This window comes from Dromiciops gliroides, chromosome 1, assembly GCF_019393635.1.
Source record: "Dromiciops gliroides isolate mDroGli1 chromosome 1, mDroGli1.pri, whole genome shotgun sequence".
NCBI classification, from domain to species: Eukaryota; Metazoa; Chordata; class Mammalia; order Microbiotheria; family Microbiotheriidae; genus Dromiciops; species Dromiciops gliroides.
In genome coordinates, this window is record NC_057861.1 from 32,014,244 (window position 1) to 32,041,472 (window position 27,229).

The following is a 27,229-nucleotide window of genomic DNA, read 5'->3' on the forward strand; positions in this document are numbered from 1 at the left end:
AGGTACTAAGATTTTTCCCATTTTATAATTGAGGCAGACTGAGGTTAAGTGACTTGCCCAGGGTCACACAGATAAAGCGTCTGAGACTGCATTTGAACTCAAGGTCTTCCTGACTCCAGGCCCAGCAGTCTCCCAGTCGGGCCGCCTCACTGCCTTGGATGTGCTTAGAGAAAGGAGCTATAGAAGAAAATGGAGTCTATTTGGTTTAAAAACAAGATCCCTGTCCTCCCAGGAGTTTGCTTCTTTCGCCATGACTCAAGCAGCGGGCCGTGGGCCACCGGGCCCGGGTGGTGATGTCACCTGGGGTCAGGAATGAGGCTGAACAGCCCGTCACCCTGTTTGTCTCTGATTCATCATTCCATTGGAGTCCCTCCAAGTTGGCCAACCTGTGGGAAGACTGACTCCCTTGTCTGGCCCAGGGATAAACCGTGGGATTCTGGGCAAATCATTTCCCCATTCTGGGTCTCAGTTTCTTCATCAGAACAATAGGCTTGTTGAGGGGACTATTTGTCTCCCACCTGAATGAGCGTAAATGTCCACACATCATAGAAATGGGAGTCAAGATGAGAATTTAGGTGCAGATGGGTTTGAAGGGGGGAGTTTAAGTAGAAAAAAGGAGGGAGGCAGCCTGGTATGAGGGAAAGAACACGGACTCTGAAGTCAAAGGACCTAGGTTCTAATTCTGCCTCTTCCCCTTACCAGCTGCGTGACCTTGGACAAGTCACCTAACCTATTTGGGCCTCAATTTTCTCATCTGAAAAATGATTAAATGGTTTTTGGGGTCTCTTCCAGCCTGGTTCCTGTGACCTCTGAGGACGAAATCCTCACTAGGTCATAGGGCATTCATCCTTCAGCCATCTTGGTCTCTTGAGATTGTTTACACCCTTCCATGCTCTTGAAATAGCATTTGTATAAGAGGATCAAGTGTTGGACTCAGGAAGGCCTGAGTTCAGATCCTGCCTATGATAGATACCTCATAGGAATGGCTTGACATTCTACAACCCATTAAGACTGGCAAAGTATTTACTAAATCCAGTGTCTTATTCAGTCCTCACAGCAACCCTGGGAGGCAGGTGGGGGTGTTATTGCCACTTTTGTTGTTGTTAAGTCATTTCAGTCATGTCTGACTCTCCATGCCCCTATTAGGGTTTTTCTTTCTTTTTTTTTTTTTCTTTTTGCAGGGCAATGAGGGTTAAGTGACTTGCCCAGGGTCACACAGCTAGTAAGTGTCGGGTGGCTGAGGCTGGATTTGAACTCAGGTCCTCCTGAATCCAAGGCTGGTGCTTTATCTACTGCACCACCTAGCTGTCTCCTAGGGTTTTTCTTGTTAGAGCTCCTGGAGTGAACTGTAGCTTCTCCAGCTCATTTTACAGATGAGAAAACTGAGGCAGACAGGGTGAAGTGACTTACCCAGGGTCACACAGCTAGGAAGTATCTGAGGCTGGATTTAAATGCAGGTCCTTCTGACTCCAGGGCTGGTGCTCTATCCACTATGGTGCCACCTAGCTGCCCTGTTGCCATTTTACAGATGAGGAAACTGAGGCTGACGGGGTGAAGTGTCTTGCCAGGGACCACACAGCCAGTAGATGTCTGAGGTGGGGATTCAGACTAGGCTCTTCCTGACTCCCAGGTCCTGTGCTATCCCTACTATGTGCTGCTCTGTGGAGCTGTAGAACCATTGGTTGTTATTGTCGGTTGTTATTGTCAGTTTTTTCCCCTGAGGAGCAGGACAGTTTAGGAGCATGGGACTCCCCTTGACCTTATGCTAACACTGACTCAATAGCAGATTGAGAGCAGGAAGGGACCGTAGAGGTCATCGAGTCCATTGCTTTCATCTTACATGGGAGAAAATGAGGCCCAGAGAGGTCTACCTATTTACTCAGGATCACACAGCGCTTAAGGCTTGGGACCAGGATTCAAACACAGGTCTCGCTTCTTCAGATCTGGCCCAGAATGCACTGCCCACTGCACCTCCCTGCTCAAAGAGACCAGCCCACAGGGACTGAAGAGCAGGGGACACAGGTGAGGACGCCTGCCTGCTTACCTCTGCTAGACCTGAAGCGTCAACACCCCAGTTAACTTGTTAACCTGGCTCTGGGTGGCAGCCGCAGATTCTAGGCTTTGTTAGGGGCAGAACCTCCAGGCTTGCTTTTGGGGTGCTAGCGGGCTACCTTGCATGTGGACCTCCTCCAAACGTCATGGTGAAAACATTCAGGGAGCTTGTGCGTGGTTTTGTCTGTGTATGAGCCTTTTACCCTCCCAGGCCTGTGGAAGGAGGGCCGCTCCTCCCTCTGATGTTTAATAAGCATAATCATAATCACAATAATAGCTAATACTTACCTAGAACTTACTATATTCCAGGCATTGTACCAAGCACTTTACAATTATGATCTCATTTGGTCCTCATACCATCCCTGTGAGGTAGGTGCACTTTCCCGAGGAAGAAACTGAGGCAGAGAGAGGTAAAGTGACTTGCCCAGGATCACACAGCTAGTCAGTGTATGAGGCTGGATTTGAACTCGGCTCTTCCTGACTTCAGGCCCAGTGCTCTCTGGGAGGCATACCCATGTGTCTCTGAGGCTCTCTGACATTCAATCTCATTCTAGAGCAGAGGTTCCTAATTCAGGGTCCAAGGACCTGATTTGGGGTTCATTTGTTTTCATGATGTTTATTATTCTTTGGATTACTGTGTTTCAGTAGAATTGGTTTCCTTTGGAATCTCTTGCATTTTTTTTTTCTTTTTAGGGCAATGAGGGTTAAGTGACTTGCCCAGGGTCACACAGCTAGTAAGTGTTAAGTGTCTGAGGCCGGATTTGAACTCAGGTCCTCCTGACTCCAGGGCCGGTGCTTTATCCACTGCACCACCTAGCTGCCCCCATCTCTTGCATTTTTAATATTTTCTTTGATGCATTTTTAAAATGGCATTCTGAGAAGGGACTTGGCCGGGCTGTCCAGGGGATCCAGAAACCAAGGGTTTGGGGTGTAAACAAAAACGCTTAGGAAATCCAGAATGAGTTCAGTGGTCCTGTGAATTTAAATGTAGATACCAAAGGAAACCCAGATCCTGCCCTCAGGAAGCCTTTGCTCTCCTGGGTCTGGGAAGTAGCCTAGAGGGTTTCTTTCATTCCTGGGGAAATGGAAACTCCCAAGGTCAGTTTCACTTCAGTCTTCATATGGCTAGTTTCTGGCACGTAGTAGGTGTTTAAAATTGATTGATTGATTCATGTACATGGAATTTCAGAGTTGGGAGTCAATCAGTCAAGTCAACAAGCTCTCATTATTAAGCACCTGGCATCAGTAGGGCACTCTGCTAAGTCCTCCATATATAAAGAAAGGCAAAAGACCGTGCCTGCCCTCAAGGAGCTTACATTCTAGTGGGAGAGACTGCATGCAGTTAAGTACAGGTCCACCAGATGTGTACAAGATAAATTGGGCCTCAGAGGCCATGGTGTCCAGTCCCTGCCTGAACAGACGCCTCATCCGTGCTTATGCAGCTTTTGCTGCTCATTTGAGAATGAGCCCATACATCAGTCCAGCCCGACGGGCTTTGGGGACGCTCTGACCCTAAGCTCTGTATGTGTCATCTTGGGTTTCACCAAATCCCCAGGCTCTCCCCAGCAGGAAGTAGGGCTCAGGAGAGCTTAGAGCATCTGAGCTAATGAGGCCGAGTGAGAAGGGACAGAGCTCGGCCTGGACCAGGCCGGGAAGAGGGAGGCCCTTTTAGGCTCCCCTGGGGGTTCTGAGAAAGGCTGGTCAAGAGAAGGGCTCTTGGTCACAGGAAGTTCCACACACTGTCGCCTCTCAGTAAGGCCAGATGAAACACTAGCGGGCCATGGGCTCAGGAAGACCTGGCTTCAGATGCCAGCTCCTACATTTACTAGATGCATGACCCTAGGCCAGGCAGTTGGTGTTTCTGAGCCTGTCTGTCAGATGGAGGTGTTATCTGTAGCACCTGCATCAAAGAGTGGGTGTGAGTCCCAACAGGAGATGATTTCTGAGATAATTCTGCCCTTTGCAAACTGTAGGTGTTCTCCAATCAATCAATCAGCAAGCATTTATTAATTTACAACTGGGTGGTTTAACTGGATAGAGCTCTGGGCCTGGACTCAGGAAGACCTGAATTCAAATCACTAGCTGTGTGACCCTGAGCAAGTCATTTTACCCTGTTTGCCTCAGTTTCCTCTTCTGTAAAATGATCTAGAGAAGGAAATGGCAAACCCCTCCAGGATCTTTACCAAGAAAACCCCAAATGCAGGTCGTGACCCCACTGAAATGACTCAATAACAGCATCATCTTCTATTTTAGTTATTTCAGTTAGAAATGATTCTGAGTCACTATCCTGCTGTTATTCTTTGATTATTAATAATAACATTAATAGCTTATATTTTTATGTGAAGAGAGCTATGTAACTATAAGCTGCTATTGTTGTTATTAATAATCAAGGAATAAGGGGCAGCTGGGTGGTGCAGTGGATAGAGCGCCGGCCCTGGAGTCAGGAGGACCTGAGTTCAGGTCTGGCCTCAGACACTTGACACTTGCTGGCTGTGTGACCCTGGGCAAGTCACTTAACCCCAATTGCCTCACTAAAAATTAAAAAAAAAAAATCAAGGAATAATAGCAAGATAAGGTTTGCAAGGCATTTTACATATGTTATGTCATGATCCTCACAACAACCCTGGGAGGGAGGTGCTCTAATTATCCACACTTTACAAATGAGAAAACAGGCTTCCAGAGGTGGCTTGCCCAAGGTTGCCCTGTTGGATTCGCACTCAAGTTTTCCCAACTCCCCCAGGGCTCTACCCACTGCACCATCCTGCCCGTTAAACCCAAAGCTCTAGATAAATACTTGCTGTTGTTATTCTGGCCACACATTAGTGTCTGTCTAGGTATTCAGTAGGTGCTAAATGTTTGCAACTTCCTGCACCGTTTCTATTGATCCCTCCCACAGTGTTCCTTGATCAATCACTAAGTCTGGGCTTCTCATGAACCACCTTTCTATAACGTCTCGTGTCAATGACCTGGTCCTGAACAATTGTCCTAAATCCTTGCTTTTGATGATGATGAAGATGAAGAAGAAAGCAGGAAACAATCCTGAAATCCTCAGATTGGGTAGGGGAGGTTTTGTGTTCCAAGATGGGTCAGCTTAGAGAGAGGGTCTCTAGAAGGGGCTGCTGAGGCTGCTCTGTGAGTGTGAGTGTGTGTGTGTGTGTGTGTATGAGTGTGTGTGTATGTATGTAGGAGTGTGTGTGTGTGTGTGTGTGTGTATGAGTGTGTGTGTATGTATGTAGGAGTGTGTGTGTGTGTGTGTGTGTATGAGTGTATTTCATGGTGCACAGATTTAGAGCTGAAGGGGCCTTAGAGGCCACATAGTCCAACCCCCCTCATTTTACAGATGGGGAAACTGAGGCTCGGGGAGGGTTCAGGCCTTGCCCACAGTCACACAGAGTATGACAGAAACCAGATTGGAATTCCTTGGATTCCAAACCCAGCCATCTTCCTGATGTTGGGAAAGAGCCATCTCGTGGCATCTCGTGTCCCTTGTGACTAAGAAGGCAAAACTGCCGCCCAATTCTGGCCCCATCCCGGGTGACTTCCCCTCCCCTTCCTTCCTTCTGCTTCCATTGTCTGGCAGTGACTGTTCCCTGAGTCAGGGGGGGGGTGGTCTGGCCTCCATCTCGGGCATTTGCCCTCTCCCCCAGGCCAGGACCTGCTTGTCACCGGACCTGCAGAGCCAGGGGAACCTGTGCAAAGAGCAGAGAACCAGTCAGGGCAGAGCAAGAGGCTTACTCAGCTTCCGCGGGTACCCGGCGTTGGTCAGAACCCTTCAAGGAGGCGGGAGCCACTCATTCAACCCAGCACTGAGGGCCTGGAACTCTGCAGCCATGGTGGGCTTCCTGCCTCCTGCAGCTTACACTCACTTATGTAAATACAAAAGAGATGCAGAGTGATGGGTGGAGGGGTCAATGGAGGGGGGGGGACACCAACAGCCAAGGAGATTCAAAAGGGCTTTTTGTAGGAGGTGCCAGAGTGAGTTGAATCATGGATTGAGCTAAGGATTCTGGGAGCCAGGGGTGAGGAGAGCATTCTGGGTATAAGGGTAGCTTGTACAGATGGGGAAACTGAGGACCAGGGAGGTTTCGTGCCTTTCCCACGGTCACACAGAGAAACATACTCAGGGTATGCTGATAAAGGGTTACTTCTCAGAGGTGGCTTGTAGAGTAGAGAACCCAATTTGGACCCAGGACCCACATTCTAACAACAACAACAACAATAATAGCTAGTATCCTCACAATAACCCTGGGAGGTAGGTGCTCTTACTATCCCTATTTTACAAATGAGGAAACTGAGACAGGTAAGATAGTTACACAGATAGTGTCTGGGATAGGTTTTATTTTGGGTTTTTTGGGGGTTTTTTTTGGTTTGGGTTTTTTTTTTTTTTTAGTGAGGCAATTGGGGTCAAGTGACTTGCCCAGGGTCACACAGCTAGTAAGTGTTAAGTGTCTGAGGCCGGATTTGAACTCAGGTACTCCTGACTCCAGGGCTGGTGCTCTATCCACTGCGCCACCTAGCTGCCCCTGGGGTAGGTTTTGAACTCAGGTCTTCCTGATACCTGTGCCAGCCCACCTAGCTGCCTCCCATTCTGCTTCTGTATGACTCTGAGCAAGTCACTTCATCTCTGTGCCTCAGTTTTCACCTCTGTGAAATGGGGGGAGTTGGACCACATCATGATCATGATGATGATGATGATAAATAGCACTTTAAAGTTTGAAAAGGATTGTGGACATCATTTCATTTGAGCCTCACAATATCTCTGCAGGCTAGGCCCCTATAGGTATCACTGTGACCATTTTACAGTTGAAGAAACTGAGGCCCTGGAGCTGTCAGTGGCAGGATTTGAGCCTGAGGATTCCTGACTCTGAGGCGTTTGGGGACCTGTGATCTTATGCTGCATGTGGCTTGCTTTGTAATATTTGCTTGCACGATGTTCCCCACCACCCCCCTGTTAGACTGTAAGCTCCTTGAGGGCAGGCGCTGTCTTTTGCCTCTCTTTGTATCCTCAGCACATAGTAGGTGCTTAGTCAATATCTGTCACTTAATGAAAGTCTGAAGAAACTGCTTTGAAGATGCCCACGTCCCACCTGCTCTGGTCCTGTGCCCAGGGCATGCCACGTCTCTGCAGTACCTCCTAGATGGGAGCTTGGCCACCTGACCCGAGGCTGCTTTTTCCTTCTATGGCAACAGTGTCCCTTAAAATGCTCACTGGTTCGTTTTACACAGTTGGTCGTCATTCCAGGAACTGGTTCTTTTGGCACCTGTGAGCCTCCTTGGAGCCAATCAGCTGGCAGGGGGAGGATGGGGGCTATCCTGGGTAGACCTGGGGAGGTACCAAATTACCACCTCCATTCCAGTGCCCTGGGCACCTGCTGGCACCTGGGTGGTTTTTTATTTATTTGGATAAAAAAACAAAGATGGGTTTGTTCCTAGAAGCATTGGCAGGCGTCTCTCAAGGGGTTCAGACTCCCATGAGCAAAGGACGGTCTGTGCTTCTCAGAATCACACGGCTAACAGGCACCTCATCGGTCATTTAATTTAGTCCAGCCCAAACCTGAACGAGGATTTGGAACCTGGATTTCACGGGGTGGCTATCCAGCCAGAGTTCTCTAAGAAAATGAATGGATGGATGAGCAAACATTTATTAAACACCTACTATGTGCCAGGGACTGTGCTAAACACTGGAGATGAAAATACAAAAGCAAGATGGTCTCTACACTCAAGGAGATGATGTTCTAAGATGCATATGGGAGGGAGGTGTTAGCCAGAAGTAGTGGTTTGGAAAGTTACAGGGATGGTGAGAGAAGCCACAGAGGGTGGATTGACCTCTTTCTAGTAGCAGTGTCCATGTTGATTTGATTATGCTTCCCCGGCCAAGGAGTGAAAAGGAGGGGAAAGGCAGTGTGGTTTGTGCCCCTGGCAGCAGGGGGAGGGAGCAGAATGTGCCCTGTGTCTGGAGCTACCTGGAGTGAGTGGGTAGGATCCCTTTCAGCTGGGGAGGGGTCTCAGAGGAAGCAGTCCCCACCCCCCCAGCCTTGAAGAAAGAGCAGTTGAGAGGGAGGAAAAGAGCCCGTTCCAGGCAAGAGCCAATCAGAAGTCCCTTTGAATAGACGTAAAGCATATCTTGTGCCTAAGAGCCGGAATGTGTAGAGCCTAGAATGCCCCACTAGAATTGGAATCAGGAAGACCTGGATTCAGATGTTGCCTCTTATTTCTTACTGTGAGACTATAGACAAATCATGTCTCTCAGGCTCCATTTCCTCATCTGTAAAAATAACAATAGCACTTCCCTCCCAGGGTCCCTGTGAGGATCAAATGAGATAACATATGCAAAAGGTGTTGCAATCCTTACATTATTATTACAGTTGTTGTTGTTGTTTGACCTTCGACAAAACTGAGCATCCCTTTCCTCATCTGGGAAATGGGACTGTGGTTGCACCTGTCTTGAGGGGTCACTCAGAGGATCAGAAGAGACAGTTTATGCTGAGTGCTCTGCAGACCATAAACCCCTGATTTAAATGCCAGTTCTGACTGATGAGTCAGCAGGTTGAAGGTGAGCGTGGCAGTGGATTCTGGACTCAGGTCTCCTGAGTGTTCCTGGTACAATTGCTCTCTGTGGGTCCAAGTATATTCTGCAGCTAGGATTTACTTCCTGTGTTGTATTGTGAGGCCTGGGGACCCTGGGGAGCCTGGGTTCCTGTTGTGGGCCAGAGAAGGATGTTTGTCTGCTGTGGGGGGCTCCCAGCTGCCCTTGGCCAGGGGTTCCGCCCCACCCCCCTCTTGTTGCCTTCCTCCCGTCACACGTACACAAATACACCCTGTTTATCCTACAGGTCAGGACTCCCCTCATTCTGCAGAAAGTGGATAAAATACTGGACTTGGAGTCAGGGAGACCTGAGTTCAGATCTTTCCCCAGACATTCACTAGCTCTGTGACTGACTGCACATGTTACATTTTCTCTCAGCTTCAGTTTCCCCCTTTGTAAAATGAAGGGGTTGGGATTTGATCACCTCAAAGGTCCCTCCCTTCTAGCTCTGAATCAGTGATCTTACCTCTCCCCCTCCCTGTGCCGTAGTCCCCTTATCTGTAAAATGAGAGGATTGGACTCAAGGCCATCAGAAGTCCCACCAGATCTGAATGTTAGACTCCTGTGATCCCTGGGCATAGCAGAAAAATAGTGGAGAGAGGCAGCCACTGGCCTCTGCCTGACTGTAGATCAACAGTCATCTCTTTCCTCAGGGACCAGTGGGCCCGGGGTATCTCATGTATTCCTCCAGGGGAGAAATGTGGCCAGAGCCTTGGAAACTACTTGATGCGCTGGCTCTTTCTGCTGGGCCTCAGATGGCAAATGAAAGGAGCAGAGAGGCCTAAATGTTAGAGCTGTCCCCAAAGCACAGTGTGGTGTCTCGAGAAACAGGGCTCATCAGCCAGTTGTTCTGAGGCGTGTCTGTGGTATTGAGCAAGGAAATTTGCCTGCGGGCTAGAACAGCAGAGGAAACTCAGAACCCTCCAGTTTGGGCTCCTGTGTTTCTGTGAGTCCCTACTTCCGGTCTCGAGTGCAAAATGGAGAGACTCATTCATTCAGTAAGCATTTATTAAATACCTACCATGCATGCCTCTGTGGAAAGTCTTCCTTCAGTGTAAGAGGTGATCCTATGTTCTTGGTAGTAAGTGGATGAATGGATGCAGGGGTGGACAAAACAAAGAATGAATGAATGACACAGCATTTTTTTGGGGGGTGAGGCAATTGGGGTTAAGTGACTTGCCCAGGGTCACACAGCTAGTACGTGTTAACTTTCTGAGGTCAAATTTGAACTCAGATCCTCCTGAATCCAGGGCCGGTGCTCTATCCACTGCGCCACCTAGCTGCCCCCCCCCCACAAAGCATTTATTAAGCACTTACTGTATGCTAAGCCCCGAGCTAAGGACTGGGGATACAATAGTAGACCTTGCATCCTAGCAGGAAGAGACAGTGCTTCATAGGGGAGTTGTGTCCAGGAGGGGGCATTTGGGTTTGGAAACTTACCAGCTTGGTGAGTGGACTCATCCAGTGACTAAGCTGACACACCCTTTCCAGTCATGATGGCAGTAATGATTTGACTATATATTCAGAGCTGGAAAGCAAGAGTGGGTTGGGAGTAGTGCTTGAGGAGTAGGTTCATGGTGACAAGAAAGAAGATGATGGCTAAGGAAATTGAAGCGTGTCTGACCCAGCCTCCCGACCTGCCAACTGGATTCAATTCAATGAGCGCTTATCAAGCACCCCCTCTGGGCACCAAAGACATAAAGGAAAAAGTCAAACCAAGCCTAAGGTCCCTGCCCTCAGCAGGCCTACAGTCTAAGCAAAGGATTTGTATCCAGAGGCTTCTCGTTGTTGTTGTTCAGTCATGTCTGTTTTGTGAACCCATTTGGGGTTTTCTTGGCAGAGATACTGGAGGGGTTTTCCATTTTCTTCTCCAGCTCATTTTACAGACGAGGAAACGGAGGCCAACAGGGTAAAGCGCCTTGCCCAGGATCATATAGCTAGTAAGTATTTGAGGCTAGATTTGAATTCAGGTCTTCCTGACTCCAGGACTGGTGGCTCTGTGCACTATGGCACCACCTAGCTGTGCCTAGTCAGAGGACCCAGGTTCAAATCCTGCCCTGGCTTATTACCTATTGACACTTGGGATAGGTCGCTTCACTTCCCCGACCTCAGTTTCCTTATCCATAAAATGAAGTTGGCTCTAGAGGTTCTAGATGATTCCTAGAACCTTTTCTGCTCTAGAACTAAGACTCTTTGCTTGTGTGAACACTTTTAGCTGGGCACATCAAGGAAGGCTTCTGGGAAGAGGTGCCATCTGAACTGAACCCTAAAGATTGAGGAGGAGCCTGAAAGTTAGAGAAGGAAAGAGACTGAAATCTCCCCCATCATCTCCTTGAGGATAGGGACCATCTTGCTTTTGTATTTTCATCTCCAGTGTTTAGCACAGTCCCTGGCACATAGTAGGTGTTTAATAAATGTTTGCTCATTCATTCATTCATTTAGCCCCTTGGCGACCTGGCCTCACTCAGTTTATAGAGGTCCTCTGCCCCCAGAAGATTAGACACAGCAACCCATGAAGGGTAGGGTCTTCGGAAGCCAGAAAGCCAGAAGGATGGCTGCCTGCATCATTGAATGGAGTACTCCCATCAGGGAAAGCATAGCTGCTGAGTGCTAAGGACACAAATAAAGGCAAAAACATGGTCCTTGCCTTCAGAGAACTCAGTCTATAGAGTTATGGTTAGATGGTTAGATACAGCTAGTGTGTGTGTGTGTGTGTACACACAAGGGAAGGGAAGAAGCATCTATCAAATACCTACTGCTTGTGAGAGATACTGCTGAGCACCATACATACACACCAGTGTGTCCATACACACATATGTATATGTATGTAGGTATATGTGTGTGTATACTCACACATACCTACACAATGAGGCAGCGAGGTGGTTCCACGTATAAAGTGCTGGGCCGGGGGGCCTGTTTTTCATTGATTTTTGTCTCCTCACATAGTTCCTGTCACAAAGCAGGTGATCAGTAAATGCTGCTCAGATTGCTTGGGTCAGGAATCTTCTTCCATCCCCTACTCTCTCATTGGGTAAGAGAGGGACCAAATGCACATTAGAATAGAATTATAGGAGGGGCAGCTAGGTGGCACAGTGGATAAAGCACCAGCCCTGGATTCAGGAGGACCTGAGTTCAAATCTGAACTCAGACACTTGATACCAGCTGTGTGACCCTTGAGCAAATCACTTAACTCCCATTGCCCCGCTCCCCCCAAATTTTTTTAATTAAAAAAATAGAATTATAAGATTGTTGATTTTTTTTTTTTTTTTTTGCTGGGGGGGAACCTTAGAGGTCAGTAAGTCCAACCCACTCATTTTATGGATAACAAAACTGAGGCCTTGGAGAGATTAAATGACTTGGCCAAGGTCACACAGCAAGATGCATAGGACCATGGATTTAGACCTGGACAGGATCTCAGAGGCTACCGAGTCCAAGCCTTCCCCCGCTCCTATGAAGCAGCTGAGACCCAGGAAGGTAAGTGGTTTAGAGGCCATAGACCCCAGTTCAGAACCTCTGCTCCTCACAGCCTGTGAATCAAACTGTAAATCTGGCATTTCCTTCATTCCATTCCCTCTCATTACCTTGTCCTAGGCAGATTCTGTGGTCCAGGGGGGAGGAGGGGAGCCAAGGGGAGGGCAGGGCCTATGTCCTTTCACTCCCTGTTGCGGCCCTGCCCTGGCTTCTCCTGGGACGAGGTTTGGCCGGCCCAGCCTGTTTCCAATAGCAGGGCCCTGTGAAATGTAACAAGCCCCCACTATGCCCAAGGACTGTGCCTCCTTGTGTATGGTTTCCTGTGCCTGGGGAAGCCGGGGCCCTCCTTCCCTCGGAGCCGCCCTCCTCGTCCTGAGACATCTGCCTGCCCAGCACACAACGGGGCTGTGTTTGCCAGGGGGGTGGCAGGGCAGGGAAGGCATCCAGCCTGTCTCCTCCAGCGCGTGCACACACACACACACACACACTCGCACGCACACACTGTCACACAGTCACGCTCTTCACAAGACACTGGGCTGAACTGGGCCCTGTTCTCTGCCCCTGCCCAGGGGCTGAAGCCATAGTCTGGGATGGCCCCAGAGAAGCAGGGAAAGGTGGGAAGAGATCCCACAGGCTCTCAGCCAGAACATTCCCCTCGGTCCCCCTCTCTTACCTGGCCTCCCACACCTTCCCTTCTCTCCCCTTTGCCCCCTACCCCCGCCCCCCCCATCATTCTCTCCACCTGACCCAGCCAGATTTTCTCTAAAGGCATAAGGAAATCCTGCTCCTGGGTGACCTGAGATGTGGGGGGAGGAGGGTGGAGAGGCCAACTGATTTCTGATGATGCCTGAGACGGTGGCTTCCTCGGTCAGAGCAGCCCTCGCCATTGGCTGGCATGGGGAAGGAGCTGGCAGTGAGGTGACCACACACCACCAAGGACCCAGGACATGGTGGCTTCTTCCTCTGCCCCTCTTGTGGCAGATGCTCTAAGACCAGATCATCTCTCTGAGCTCAGATCCCTTTGTAGGATCCTTGACTTTAGGGTTGGAAGGTACCTCTAAGACCACATAGACAAGACCCACCATTTTACACATGATGATATGATGAGAACCATTGAGCCACAGAACTAGGAGTTCCTTGGGAGGGGACCTTGGAAGTTGTTTAATACTCCTCCCCACCCCCATTTTAGAGGTGAAGAAACTGAGGTCCAGAGAGGTTAAGGACTTGGCCAATCTAGTAAGTGACGGTCAGAATTCAAACTCAGATCCTCTAAGTCTAAACACAGTGCCCCCTTCTGCTACATATAATAACACTAGTTTGCTTTTGTTCAATTCATGGAACTTTTCATTGGTTATTTTATTTAATCCTCATTACTGTTCTGTGAGGTGATTGTAAGTTTTATTATCCCCCTTATTCAGATGAGCAAAGTAATACTAAGGAAGACCAAGTTGCATGTTGTCTCCTCCATTAGACCGCTGAAGTCAGAGACTGTCTTTTTGCTCTTCTTTGTATGCCCAGAAGTTAGCATGGTGCCTAGCACGTTGTAGGTGCTTAATAAATGCTTATTGACCTGACTCCAATAAATGGCTGGAGATCTCACTCACTTGATAAGGCTAAAACTGGCACACAGGTCTTCTTGACTTCAAGTCCAGGGTCCTTTGGGCTAGAGCACCACCCACATTATAGCACAGTGGAAAGAGCAGTCAGAAGAGCTGGGTTCACATTCTGCCTCCGATGTTTTCTGCTTCTGTAACCTTGAGCAAACCTTCAAACTTTCATGGACCTCGGTTTCCTCTTCTGTAAAGAGAGGGAGTTGGACTAAAAAGGCCTCTAAGCTCCCTTCTAGCAATAAATCTCTGAGCCGAGCCTCCCATCCCTATCACGAAGGACTTGTCCTTCTTCTAGATCTGGAGTCCAGGGGTCAGGGGTCCAGGATGAAGGAGACCAGAGCTAGGTGGTTCTGCCATGTTGGTGAGGTGAGAAGGAGCCGTCGCAGTCTGCAGAGTTGGTTTAGACAGGAAGATGCTTGACCCCCGGGGGAGACTGGGAAGGAGACCTTTAAACAAGAGAGATGGCCATTGATAGCAACCTGAGAGATCGGTGTGATGTGGCTGCCGAGAAAGCTGATGCGATCTGGGACTGCATCAGGAGAGTCGTGGCATCCAGGGGATATAGTTGCCTTGGTCAGACCATACTGCGCTGTTGTATCCAGTTCTGGGCACCACATTTTAGGGCACGTACAGGAAGTCACTTAGCTGGTGAGGAGCCTAATAACAAAGATAATGATGGTGGCAATGATGCTGATGTCAGCTCGCATTTATATATAGCATTCACTTTGTGCCAGGCACTGTTCTGAGTACTTTACTATTATTATTTCATTTGATCCTCACAACAACCCTAGGAGGGAGGTGCTCTTTTACATTTATGGGGCAGTAGACAAAGCACCGGCCCTGGATTCAGGAGGACCTGAGTTCAAATCCGGCCTCAGACACTTGACACTTACTAGCTGTGTGACCCTGGGCGAGTCACTTAACCCTCATTGCCCTGCAAACAACAACAAACCGATATTGCTAACAGCAGTATTGTAAGATGGTCTGCTGTGAATGACTTAGTTATTTTCACCAATGCAATGAGCCAAGGCAACTATGAAGGACTTATGAAAAATGCAGTCCATCTATAGAGAAAGAACTGACGGTACCTGAATACGGATGGAAGTATATTTTGTTATTGTTAGTTCCTTTTTCTAAAGTTTTTTTGTCTGCTCTGTTTTGCACAACTGCACATGTATAACTTATATTGAATTGCTTGAGTTCTTAAGGGGAGAATAGGGAGGAAGGAAGAGAATTTGGAACACAAAGTTTTTAAAATCAGTGTTACAATTTGTTTTTACATGTGAGGTGGGGGGGGATTCTAAATAAATAAATATTTTACATTTACATGGCCATTTTACAGATAAAGAAACTGAGACAGACAGAGCTGTCAACTTGCTCAGGGGTCACAAAGCTCCTAGCTGAGGCCGGATTTGAACTTGGATCTTCCTGATTCCTGTCTTGGTTCTCTCTCTACTGCACCATCTAGCTGCCTGGAGATGGGTTAAGGAGCCAGAATCTCAGAGTGGACTTCAGAAAGGCTTGATAATAGCTCTTTGTGTATTTGAGCACCATCACAGGGGTTAAGGGATCTGTGTATTTTGTCTGCATGGGGAAAACCTTTCTGGTGAGAGCTGGCCCACCTTCGGGGGGCGGGGGCGGGGCTTCCTCTCCCTGGAGGGTCTTCCAGCAAAGTTGGGGTGACCACTTGTCAGAGCAGATGGATTCCTGTGGAGGTGGAAGATCTGCCAAATCTGGAATCTTCTGTTTAGATCCAGACGATTGGGCTGGGTGATCTGCCAAGGAATCAGTCTTAGCCAGGATGCTTCACTTGCTGACCGTGGCTCTGTGCTAGGTGCTATGGACTGATAAGTTGCACAAGACACCCAGGCTGTCCTCAGGGAGCTTCAATCTAATTGGAAGGAAGCACATCCACAGAGACCAGAAGTGGGAGCCTGCCCAGGAGGGGCTCAGACCAACCCTGGAGAAGGGAGGGTGTTTTCACTCTGGGAGGGAGGGAGGTCAGAGAGGCTTCATGGAGAGAGCAGACCTGAGCCAGGCCATGAAGGAAGGAAAGTGGGGAGGGTGGGGGGGACATCAAGAGAAGGAGATGGGTTGGAGGACTGAGAGAAGAGGCTCATCCCAGCCCATGGAGGCAGGAGAGGGCAAGGTAGGAAAGGTGACAGGATTCCACTTGAGAGAACCCTGTCAAGTCTCTGGGGGAAGACCGAGGCTCATGAGAAAGGGGAGGGCAGTTTTATCACAGAATATCAGAGCTGGAAGGGGCCTCAGAGACCCTGTGATCCAGCCTACAAAAGACACAGCCCCCAAGAAGCACCCATCCAGGGAAGGGGAGCTGCCCCGTCCAGAGGCAGCCCATCCACTTTGGGTGACTAGGGTTGTTGGGATGTCTAATTGAGTAGCCCCTGCAGTTTCCTTGGCTGCCTCTGAGCACAGCCCCTCTGCCAGGCACTTACATAGTAGGTGCGGGAGATACAAAAACAGAAATGAAACTAGTTCTTGCCCTGGGGGAGAGCTTACGGTTCTGTCTGAGGAGACACGTGCATTTATATTTTCCAAGTAGAAACAGAATGAATACCCACTGACGAGTCTTCTCTGTGTCTAGCTGGTATCGTATTAAATAAAACCCACTCTATGTTTGATGTCTTGTAAGCCCAAGGGCTTGCAAGGGAGCTGCGGGCACCCCTGGCAGGGAAGTTCCAGGCATTCGTGTTTCCAGGGAAGAGCAGTTGAGCCAGGCTAGTGTGATGAGGGAGATCAGGGCTACTTTAGAGGAGTTCCCAGGGTTACCTTCAGGGGAGGATGCTTGAAGGATTTGAGAAATCTGCAGAGCAGCCCAGGTCCTTCCAGTTCCATCAGTATTCAGTCCTCCTATTAAATAAGAGCCCCCCATGCAGGACTGAAAAGACCAGAGCATCCTGATGTTTTGAGATGAATCAGGGGAAAGCTGGCATCCCTTGGGGTTCAGTGCCCAGTGGTGCCCTGGGTGGGTGGGGGGGATCAAGGCTTCCAGTAATTTATACAGTTGAGTTACAGCCTCAGATCTCAGAATCTAAATGAATCAAGGGCACAATGGGCGCCTGTGTGAAAGGAGGTCAGAGTGACTGAGAGCTGGTGTTGGGAGGGCCTGGGCAGAGCGGGCTGCGCTGTGGTCAGCTGAGGGCTTGGCCGTGTGGCATGGAGAAATACTAGAATGTTGTGGGAAGAAGCCCGGGATTTGGGGTCAGAGGACCTGCTAATTCTAGCTCTGCCACTCACCATGTGGGGGACCTAGAGCAGATGCTCTAACCTGGCTGGACCTCGGTTTCCCTCTCTGTAAAAGGAGGGAGATTGCCACGATAACCTTTACCTCCAAATCGATGATTCTTCTCCCTCCCTCTGTCCTCTGTGGTTCTGTGTCTTCCTTGTAGGTCTCTGGGTTGGTTCTGAAATGGTGGGAGAGTCTTGGACTGACCTCCCCTGGTACTTCTCATAAGAGTAGCTAACATAGGGGCAGCTAGGTGAAGGATTGGGTAAAGCACCATCCCTGGATTCAGGAGGACCTAAGTTCAAATCTGACCTCAGACACTTGACACTTACTAGCTATGTGACCCTGGGCAAGTCACTTAACCCTCATTGCCCCACCAAAAAAAAAGAGTAGCTAACATTGCATACATTGCATACATCATCTTGTTTGATTTTCACAACAACCATAGTCAACAGTATGTCCATTTTACATGTGAGGAAACTGAGGCTCACAGAAGGTACAGTGACTTAAATTTGCCCTAGTAAATGTCAGAAGTGGGATTTGAACCCAGGTCTCTGCTGACTCCAAGTTCAGTGGTCTACCTACTGTAGCACACTGTTATTTATAGGGAGGCATACAGGGAGATCTATATGAGCAGAGAGATGTCGAGGCAGTAAACTGGACAAGATTTGGCAGCTGGTGGATTCTGGGGTGAGGGGTGTGGCTTTGTACCTTGATTTGAGCCTTGCTCTGAAGGCCCATCATCCCCTGGGCTGTCTGATACATAGCCTGGAGGAGATCGCGTCTACCGGGCATTGGCCACACTCTTGTGCCGCCTTCATTATTTATTATTTTCACTAACCAAGAGCTGATTTGTTCATTGCTCCTTGGCATGAATCTCATGTTCTCCGCCCGCTTCGACCGCACCCCTCCCTCAACCTTTCCCCCATTGCTGAAGGATGGGGTCAGGGCGGGGCCTGGGACTTGGGGTCCTCTTGCTTTTCAGGACCTGCATTGGCTGTGGGGAAGATGGGTTGACCTTTGGGGCTGTGGTAGAAATAGAAACCGAAATTGTTCTCTCCCTCCTCCCCGTCCACACAGCCCCAGCCCATCATTCTGATACAGCTGTGATAAGTGAAGGCCATCTGTCCAAACCACGGGAGCCGTGTCTGGGGAGGTGTTTGTTTGATGCTTGTCCTCCAGCTGGAGCTTGGCCACACAGAGCACACCCAGCTTGTTTGCCCCTCAGCCTTGGTCTACTCTGACAGACCTCCTGAGCCTCACAGATTCCCTTGGGGAGGGGCGGTCACATCTCAGTTTCTTCATCTGTAATATGGTAGGGCTGGACTTGACAGCCTCCGAGATCACTTCCACTGGACATCTGTGGTCCTAAGGCATCTCACCGGTCTGGACCTCAGTTTTCTCATCTTTAAAATGAAAATTTTGCCTTATATCAGATGGTCTCTGGGGTCCCTCTTAGCTCTGGGCCTTGGCAAGCTTCACCTCCTCTGGCTCTCAGATGATTTTAGCTTTAGAGGGAAAAAAGTACCAAGACATCTTCAAGTGTGACCCCCTCATTGTACAGAAGGGAAATTGAGACCCGAGAAGGTGACTTACCTACAGTCACACAGTGTCTGAAGTGGGATTCGAACCTAGATCTCCTTGACTCCAAATTCAGTGCTCTATCCACTACACTGTGCTGATGTAGTCAATAAACATTTTATTTTTGAACAAGACACTTCCCCACCCCCTTTGTCTCCTCCTCCTGGCCTCCCTTACTTCCTTCTAGTATCAGCTAAAATCTTAGCTTCTGTAGGAATCCTTCCCCAACCCCTTTTGATTCCTGTGACTTCCCTCTGTTAATTATCTATTTATCCTGTAGAGAGCTTGATTGGACATATTTGCTTGCTGCCTTGACCATTAGACTGTAAGCTGCATGAGGTCAGGAACTGTCTTTTGCCTCTTTTTGTATGGAACTTAGCCTAGTGCCTGGCACATAGTAGGTGCTTAATCAATGTTTATTGACTGACTTAGTTAAACTATCTGGTATTGCACGTCCTTGTTTTTCCATGCTTCTGTGAGCTCTTTCACGGTGTTCATTTCAACGCAGAAAGCATGTAAGTACCTACTATGTGCTGGGGTAGATTAGGGAGGAGAGAGACTTAAGCCTGGGAAGCCAATGAGGAGCCTGGGGTTCTGGGAGGATGGTAGTGCCCTTGACTGTAGTTGGGAAGAGGGGAAGTTTGAGGGGGGAAAGGGAATGAGTTCTGGGGAGTCAGGGGCCAGGAGATGTGTGAAGGAGGGAGGTTAGGACTGGATAAATACCTCCCTCTGCCACCATCCACTTCTAGATGATAATTGAACTTGTGGGAGTTAATGGCGTCACCAAGGGAAGGAGTGCCAAGGGAAATGAGAAGAGGGCCCAGGACAGAGCCTGGCCAGCTTGGATGGATGCCCAAAATGCATTGGAGCTAAAAATGGGAGGGGGGGACAGAGAAGGGAATGAGCATTTTTATGATGCCTACTATGTGACTGGTACTAGACCAAGCTCTTTAAAATTATTATCTCATTTGTTTTTATTTTTTTGTTTTTGTGAGGCAATTGGGGTTAAGTGACTTGCCCAGGGTCACACAGCTAGTAAGTGTTAAGTGTCTGAGGCCAGATTTGAACTCAGGTCCTCCTGACTCCAGGGCCAGTGCTCTATCCACTACGCCACCTAGCTGCCCCCAAAATTATTATCTCATTTGATCCTCCCAGCAACCCTGTGAGGTATATGCTGTTACAATCCCCATTTTGCAGTTGAGGAAACTGAGGCAGACAGAGGTTAAAGTGATTTTCTCAGGGTCACATAGCTCCTAAATGTATGGGACCAGATTTGAACTTAGGTCTTCTTGACTCCAGGCCCAGCTCACTCTATCAACTGCACTGCGTATGTGCCTCATGATAAGAACCCTTCTCACAGTTGCCAGTAGGGGATGATGAATTTTTAGCCACAAGAACTCTCAGATTCATTTCAGTTCAATCATCAAGCATTTAATGCCCTACTATGTGCTGGGCACTGCAGGTACAAAGACAGTATAAACTCCTTGTTCTCAATATTCTTTTGAGGGAGTTGTTGTTGTTTAGTCTTTTTTGAGTCATGTCTGATGCTCAGTGACTCCATTTGGGGTTGTTTCAGCAAAGATACTGAGCGGTTTGCCATTTCCTTCACTAGCTCACTTTACAGATGAGGAAACTGAGGCAAACATGGTTAAGAGACTTGCACAGGGTCATAAAACTAGTAAGCATCTGAGGCCAGATTTGAACTCAGGAAGATGAGTCTTTGGCACTCTGTGCCCCATGGCGCCACCCAGCTTTCCCTAATTCACTTCTAAGTTCCCTTCCAACTCAAAATCCTATGATCCTCTTAGTGAAAAAAGACTTTTGCCTACTCAAGATCTAGCTGGGAAAGAAATTGTGGGAGTGCAGAATCGCTGGGAGTCAGACAGACCCACCATATCCTGGCTGTGTGACTCTGGCCAAGTCACTGCTCATCCTCCTGTGACACGCTGAGATGATGTCATAGACAAGTTACCCATCTACATCAGTCAAGAGCTTCCACACTGGGAGTCTCCTGTATCAGTGTAATCACCAGTCAGGTTTAAAAGAGAGATCTCTGCTGGCTTTCCAGCCTTTGGTTCTTCTTTGCTGTGATTGTGTCTTGTGGGAGTTCCCTCCCTCCTCCTTAAACTCCTGGGTAGAAGCAGAATTTGTGGTTTTCTCTTGTCGGGGTGAGACACGTGGGGCCTGTGGATGGCTTGGTTTCCTGGGAGGTCCATAACCATGCAAGTGAGAGGCTGTGGGGGTGATAAAGAGGAAGGAGCACCAGCTGTGAGCTCCTACAGGCTGTGGAGAGAGGTGGCTAGGAGGTAGCTTTGCCCCAGGGGTGGAGACCAGTTATCACTGTGGTGTGACACTGAGCCATCTGTGTGAAAAGAAACAACAAAGCTGAATCCCTCCCTTCCTGGGGGGAGGACAGAGAAGAAGGGGATCCTTGTGTGAAGTGTTTGGCTCCTGTTTGGGGAGAGTGGGATGTGTGGACTTCAGAACTTGGATCATCAATGGCTCCTGGTTTTTCTAATATCTCCTGGGCCCTGACAGCTCAGGTGTGGGTGTCTGTCTGTGTCTGTGTCTGTCTGTCTCTCTGTCTCTGTGCCCGGGAGAACACTGGAGAGGAGGACAGAGAGCAGAGAATGAACACTTTGGCATTATTTAGGCAGAGAAACGATATCAGGACCCATTTATCCAGAATATTGCTATTTCTCTGCTATCTCCATCAATATCTGGATGTCATGGGGCAGCTAGGTGGCGCAGTGGATAGAGCACCAGCTCTGGAGTCAGGAGGACCTGAGTTCAAATCTGGCCTCAGACACTTAACACTTACTAGCTGTGTGACCCTGGGCAAGTCACTTAACCCCAATTGTCTCACAAAAACAAAGCAAAACAAAACAAAAACAAATATCTGGATGTCTAGCTGGAAGAAGGAATTTAATTTCTTTTCTCAGCTCTGGGGATGATTCCTTTTGTGAGCAGGTTAGGTGGCAAAGTAACATGAATGAGCCTCTGGATTAGTAAGCTCTGGTTTTGAATCCTGTCTCAAACACTTACTAGCCTTGTGACCCTGGGCAAATCACTTAATAATCTCTCTCAGCCTCAGTTTTTTACATTTATAAAATGGTGATCATGATAGAGCCTCTCTCCCAGGGTTATTGTGAGAATCAAAGAAGATAAGGCCTATAAAATGCTTTGTAAACCTAGAAATGTCTGTTATAAATGATGGTGGTCAGGAATGGCCATTTTGGACAGATAGCTGACCTCTGCTGTTTTCTCTTTCATAGGCGATCAGCATAAGCAAAGCCATCAACACCCAGGAAGCTCCAGTGAAGGAGAAGCATGCACGCCGTATCCTTCCCAGAAGTCTCTGCTCTGGATCGGGGCGGGGGTGGGGTAGGCAAAGGGGCGGGCTGGAGGGAAAGGAGAGAATGTCATCACAATTCCTCTGTCCCTGGCTTGGGGAGGGGGATATTGTAGTAGGGTTGAAGTCTGAGGGATGAAAGAAAGCACACCCATCAAGAAATCCATTCTTTCTGCAGTTTGGTGAGGCTTTTCATCATGACCATCATGGGATTCTAGGCTTAGACCCAGCAGGAACCTAGGGAGCCATCTTGTCCACCCTGTCATTTTGCAAAAGAGGAAACTGATTCAGCCCAGGAATGTTAAGTGATTTGCCCAGTCACACAGCTGGTGACTGCTATAGGGAGAATTTGAACCCAGATCCTGTGGCTCCAGAATCCTAGAACCTTTTCTCCTATACCAAGCTTTCCTCATCTCCTTCAGGCTTTCATTCCAGTAACAGAAAGAAGGTGTTTCCTCAGGCCCATGAACTTCATCAGCACTGACCCTGGAAGGAACTTTGACTCAGCCCTGGGCATTCTGGGGTAGTCTGTTAGATTCAGATTTCCACTGAACTTATTCCCACCCTTTAGTTCATAGGATCCTGTGATTTAGAGCAAGACCTCAGAAGTCATCTAGTTCAGGCAGCTGAGGAAACTGAGGCCTGGGAGGATTAAATCATAGGGACCTTAGAGGCCACCCAGTCCAACCCCTTCATTTTACAGTAGGGGATACTGAGGCCGACAGCAATGAAGGATTTACCTAGGATGACACGATCATAGATTTAAACTCAGAATGGACTCCAGAGTCCACTTAACCTCCTGAGGAAATGGAGATCCAGAGCAGCAGACTTACCCAAGGTCACACAAGGAGTACATCACAGAGATGGGTTTGGAACCTGGGCCTTCTGACCTCCCACCCAGCTCTCTGCCCTTTGCTGCCACAGGTGGTCAGTGACAGAGCTTGGCCTCAGACTCCAGGGTCTCCTCCAGACCCAGGTTCTAATCCTGCCTTTAGTAGTATGAGCTGTGTAACCTTGGGCAAGTCACTTACTCAGTCAGCAGACATGTATAAAGTCCTTTCTGGGTTGCAGGCATTATGCTCGGAGCTGGGAACATGAATATGAAGAATGAAAGGATTCCTACCGTTGAGGAACTTACATCCTAACAGGGGAGATGACAAACACATATAAGTATATAAACATTCAGTATAAAGAACACAAATAAAAACAAAGGGGAAAGAAATGAGCATTTATTATGCACTGCCTGTGTGCTGGGCCCTGTGCTAAGTGCTTTACAAATGTTTCATTTGATCCTCACGAAAACCCTGGGAGGAAGGTGTTGTTTGTTATCCCCATTTTACAGATCAGGAAATAGAGGCAAACAGAGGTTAAGTGACTTGCCCAGAGTCATACAGCTGGATTTTAACTCAGCTCCCTGACTCTAGGGCAACTGTCCTATTCACTGGGCCACCCAGATGCCTACATCTAGTAAACAAGTTAAGTCAGGGAGGGCACCAGCAGAGGCTTCATGTACAAGCTGGCCCTTCATTTCTTCTTCTTTGTAACAAGGGGTTTGGACTGGATACCCCTTAAGGTGCCTGTCAGTCCTAAATCTTTTTTTTTTTTTTAATACCTTTCTACCAGTGGACAAGGGTAGGGCAGGAGACGTCAGGGAGGACAGCGACTTGCAGCCTTTGACTGAGCACCGAAGCTGTTCCACCCATCTTCTATTACCCCCCTAAAAGGTTAATTCATTCCCCAGACCCTTATTAAGTTTACCTACTGTGTACATGCACCCTTGGATGTCTGAGCGTGAGCCTCTTCCCTCCCAAATTGACCTTGACCTCTGAGAAGGCATCATTCTGGGCACCCACCACGAAAAGGGGGCCTTCACCTTTTGGTCCTATGCCATCGGCCTACCCCTGCCCAGCAGCTCCATCCTCAGCTGGAAGTTCTGTCATGTTCTCCATAAAGTCCTTCGAGACGGACACCCCAACGTGAGTAGAGCGCCAGCTTCCTCCCGCCCCGTGGGGAGCCCGGGTACAGTGGATAGACTTCCTGCCCTCCCCTGGGCCGAGGGGAGATGTCATCCTGGAGGACCTTGGGGTCTGCCCTTCCCCTGGTCTCAGGGCAGTGACCGCGCCCCGATGGCCCCTGGGGTTGGCCCTTGGGGACAGAGATGGCCAACCATTCTCTGCAGCCACACTGAGAGCTAGGACTGGGGAAGGACCCCAGACCGGGCCCTTCCTCTCCCTACAGTGGTCAATTCTCTGCCCTCCTAGGTTCTCCATGATTGCCAAAGGTATCGGAGCAATATCCGGGAGATTGGAGATCTGTGGGTAAGTGTTGAGAGCCAGGCTTGGGGTGGGGGGAACATAGCAGAGGGCAAATCCACTGGCTCCCTTCCCCCTTCCCTTTCTACCCTCCACATGGTTTTTAGTGGCCATTTACTACCTCACTGTGACTTTGGGTTCACTGAAAGGCAGTGTGGGGTCCTGGCTGTGTAACCCTGGGCAGGTCACCTCCCTGTCCCTCAGTTTTCCTCATCTGTGAAATAGGGATCACCTATCCATAGAGAGTGAAGTTCAGACAGGATTTTTGTGTGTGTGTGTGTGAGGCAATTAGGGTTAAGTGACTTGCCATGGGTTACACAGCTAGTAAGTGTTAAGTGTCTGAGGCCAGATTTGAACTCAGGTACTCCTGACTCCAGGGCCAGTGCTCTGTCCACTGCGCCACCTAGCTGCCCCAGTTCAGACAGGATTAAGCCTTTGGCAAACCACAAAGCACTGTTGAGGCATCGTGGCTGAAGAGAGAGGGATGCACCCGGAGTCAAAAAACCTGGGTTCGAATCCCACCTCTAACACATAGTAACTGGGACTCTGGGTAAGGCACGGAACCTGTCTCTACAAAGTAGATTTATGTAGCCCTGGCCCCTTCCCATACTTGGGTTTCTGAGTCCTTTCCAAGCCCCAGGAGGAAGCAGAACGGTCTCCTGAGTGAAGAGGCCTTTTTTCCTAACCCCAGCTGGCACAGGGGAAAGAACCCTGTCCCTGGAGTCAGAGAACCTGAGTTCAAAATGAGAGGCCTGAAGAAGACAGCCTCGGAGGTGGCTGCTCCTCCCTTGAGATGGTTTGTGTTGGCTCATCTTGGGATGGAGGATGGGAACAGCTCATTAGCAAGTTGTGGTTTAACATGGGAGGGTCCCTGCAGGAGGACTTAGCCTAATGGAATGTCATAACCTAGGAAAGGGCGTGCCCTTCTTAATGCCTTTTTAAAAGAACAAACCAACACTGCTGGAGGCCCAAGGCCCATCTTGGAGTTTAAGCCTGGGTAGCTGCCCAGACCCCGAGGGAACTGGGGGCGAGAACCCCTCAGTCTGGGGTGCCCACGTTGGCCTGTGTCTGGGATGTAGGCCTGGGTCTGTTTGTCACCCGTCAGTCCATATAGGTCTGCCCACTAGCATTCTTAATAAGGCATCCTACGCAGAGCTGGCCCATTGCCAGGGGAGAGGCACCCTCTCTTCCCACGTGTTTCTGGGGTGATGGGCAGCTAAAGAGGAGGGCAGAGAACCTTGGGAGAGAGCAGTGAAGGTTACAGGGGGTTCCTGTTCCTACCAGCAAGGAATCTCACGATCCAGAACTGGGAAGGACCCCAGAGCAGACTGCCAGAGCTGGGAGGGGCTGGGATGGTGTCAGAAGAAAGATGGGTCCTAGGACATAGGATGTCAGAGCTGGGAGGGGCCTTAGAACAGGGAATATCAGGGCTGGGAGGGGCCTTACAACAGGGGATGGATGTCAGGGTTTAGAAGGGCCTTTAGAACATAGAAGTTCAGAACTGGGAGGGCTCTTCAGTGGCAGAAATGGAAGAAGCCTTAGAACACTGAATGTCAGAGGTGGGAAGGGCCTTAGAACAGAGAGGGTCAGTGATGGGAGAGAGGGATGGGAAGGGCCTGAGAACAGGGAATATATATGTATACATAGAAAATCTAGCCTCGTACACACATGTCATTGGAAAAGGGAGTATTTTAATACATAAATAATGTCTTGTATTATGATGAAAACAGTTTTGGCCTCAAGGACCCACTGGAAGGGTCTTGGGGATGCCCAAGGTTCCTCAGATCACACTTGGAAAACGGTTTTATCTAGTCCAATCCTCTTGTTGTACAGATACGGAAACTGAGGCACAGGGAAGGTAGGGGATTTGCCCGAGGTCCCAGGATCACAAATGCTTAAGGGGAGAAGGGGGCTCAGGGGCCTCCCCTGTAGCCCTTGCCTCCAGTGTTCCCTCTTTAACACCGCCTGCCAGTGCTTGAACACCTCCGGGGTGGGCCCCAGGACCCCTGGAGGCAGCCCCTGCAATGCTGGGTCAGCCTCAGTCTGCCTCTTGTAACCTCCACGCCTGAGAGGAGAGCATTTGGCCACCTGACAGTGTGGCACAAACACAGCAAGAACACAGAGTCTCTTGGCTGCTTCTGTTCCTCTGTCTCTGACTCAGTTTTCCCATTTCTAAATCGGCCTCATAAGGCATGATATTGCAGTGCATGACCAGGCACATTCCCAGGTTAACTTGTTCTGATTCTGCTGATTTCTTTTCTTTAAAAAAAAAAAATGTGGGGCAGCTAGGTGGCACAGTGGATAAAGCACTGGCCTTGGATTCAGGAGGACCTGAGTTCAAATCCAGCCTCAGACACTTGACACTAGCTGTGTGACCCTGGGCAAGTCATTTAACCCTCATTGCCCCACAAAACAAAAAAACAAAAAACAAACAAAAAAAAATGTGCATGGGGCAGCTAGGTTGCACAGTGGATAAAGCACCAGCCCTGGATTCAGGAGGACCTGAGTTCAAATTCAGCCTCAGACACTTGACACTTACTAGCTGTGTGAACCTGGGCAAGTCACTTAACCCCAACTACCACACACACACACACACACACACACACACACACACACACACACAAAGAAAAAAAATGTGCATATTTCTGTAGGCAGCATGACTTAGGAGGTAGAATCAGCCTGCAGACCAGGCGGTCCTGGATTCAGGTCCTGCCTCTGACACATCATAGCCGTGTGATCTTGGGCAAGTCTCAGTAGTACCTCAGTGGCTGTCCCGGGAGAGCCTGGAAGGCCTTCCCTCCTCATCTCTGATTCCTGGCTTCCCTGGCTTCCTTCAGGGCCTAGCTCTAGCCCCACCTCAAGCCCCACCTCCGGCCAGAAACCTTCCCTCGGAAGTGATCTCCAATTTATCCTGGTCACAGCTGGTTTGTGCATGGCTGCCCATTAGACTGGGAGCTCCTTGGGAACAGGGTAGGGCCTTTTGGTTTTCTTTCTCTTTCTTTTCTTCCTTCCCTCTCT

The 27,229-nt window shown here is 49.1% G+C and overlaps 1 protein-coding gene across 1 annotated transcript in view; it reads left to right on the plus strand.

The window, feature by feature from the left end:
• Positions 1 to 27,229, plus strand: part of HIP1R (huntingtin interacting protein 1 related) — a 79,568-nt gene that overhangs the window by 14,379 nt on the left and 37,960 nt on the right. The window contains 3 exon segments of the mRNA XM_043989392.1: positions 21,823 to 21,886; positions 23,733 to 23,875; positions 24,161 to 24,217. Of these exon segments, the coding sequence (XP_043845327.1) occupies positions 21,823 to 21,886; positions 23,733 to 23,875; positions 24,161 to 24,217 (264 nt within the window).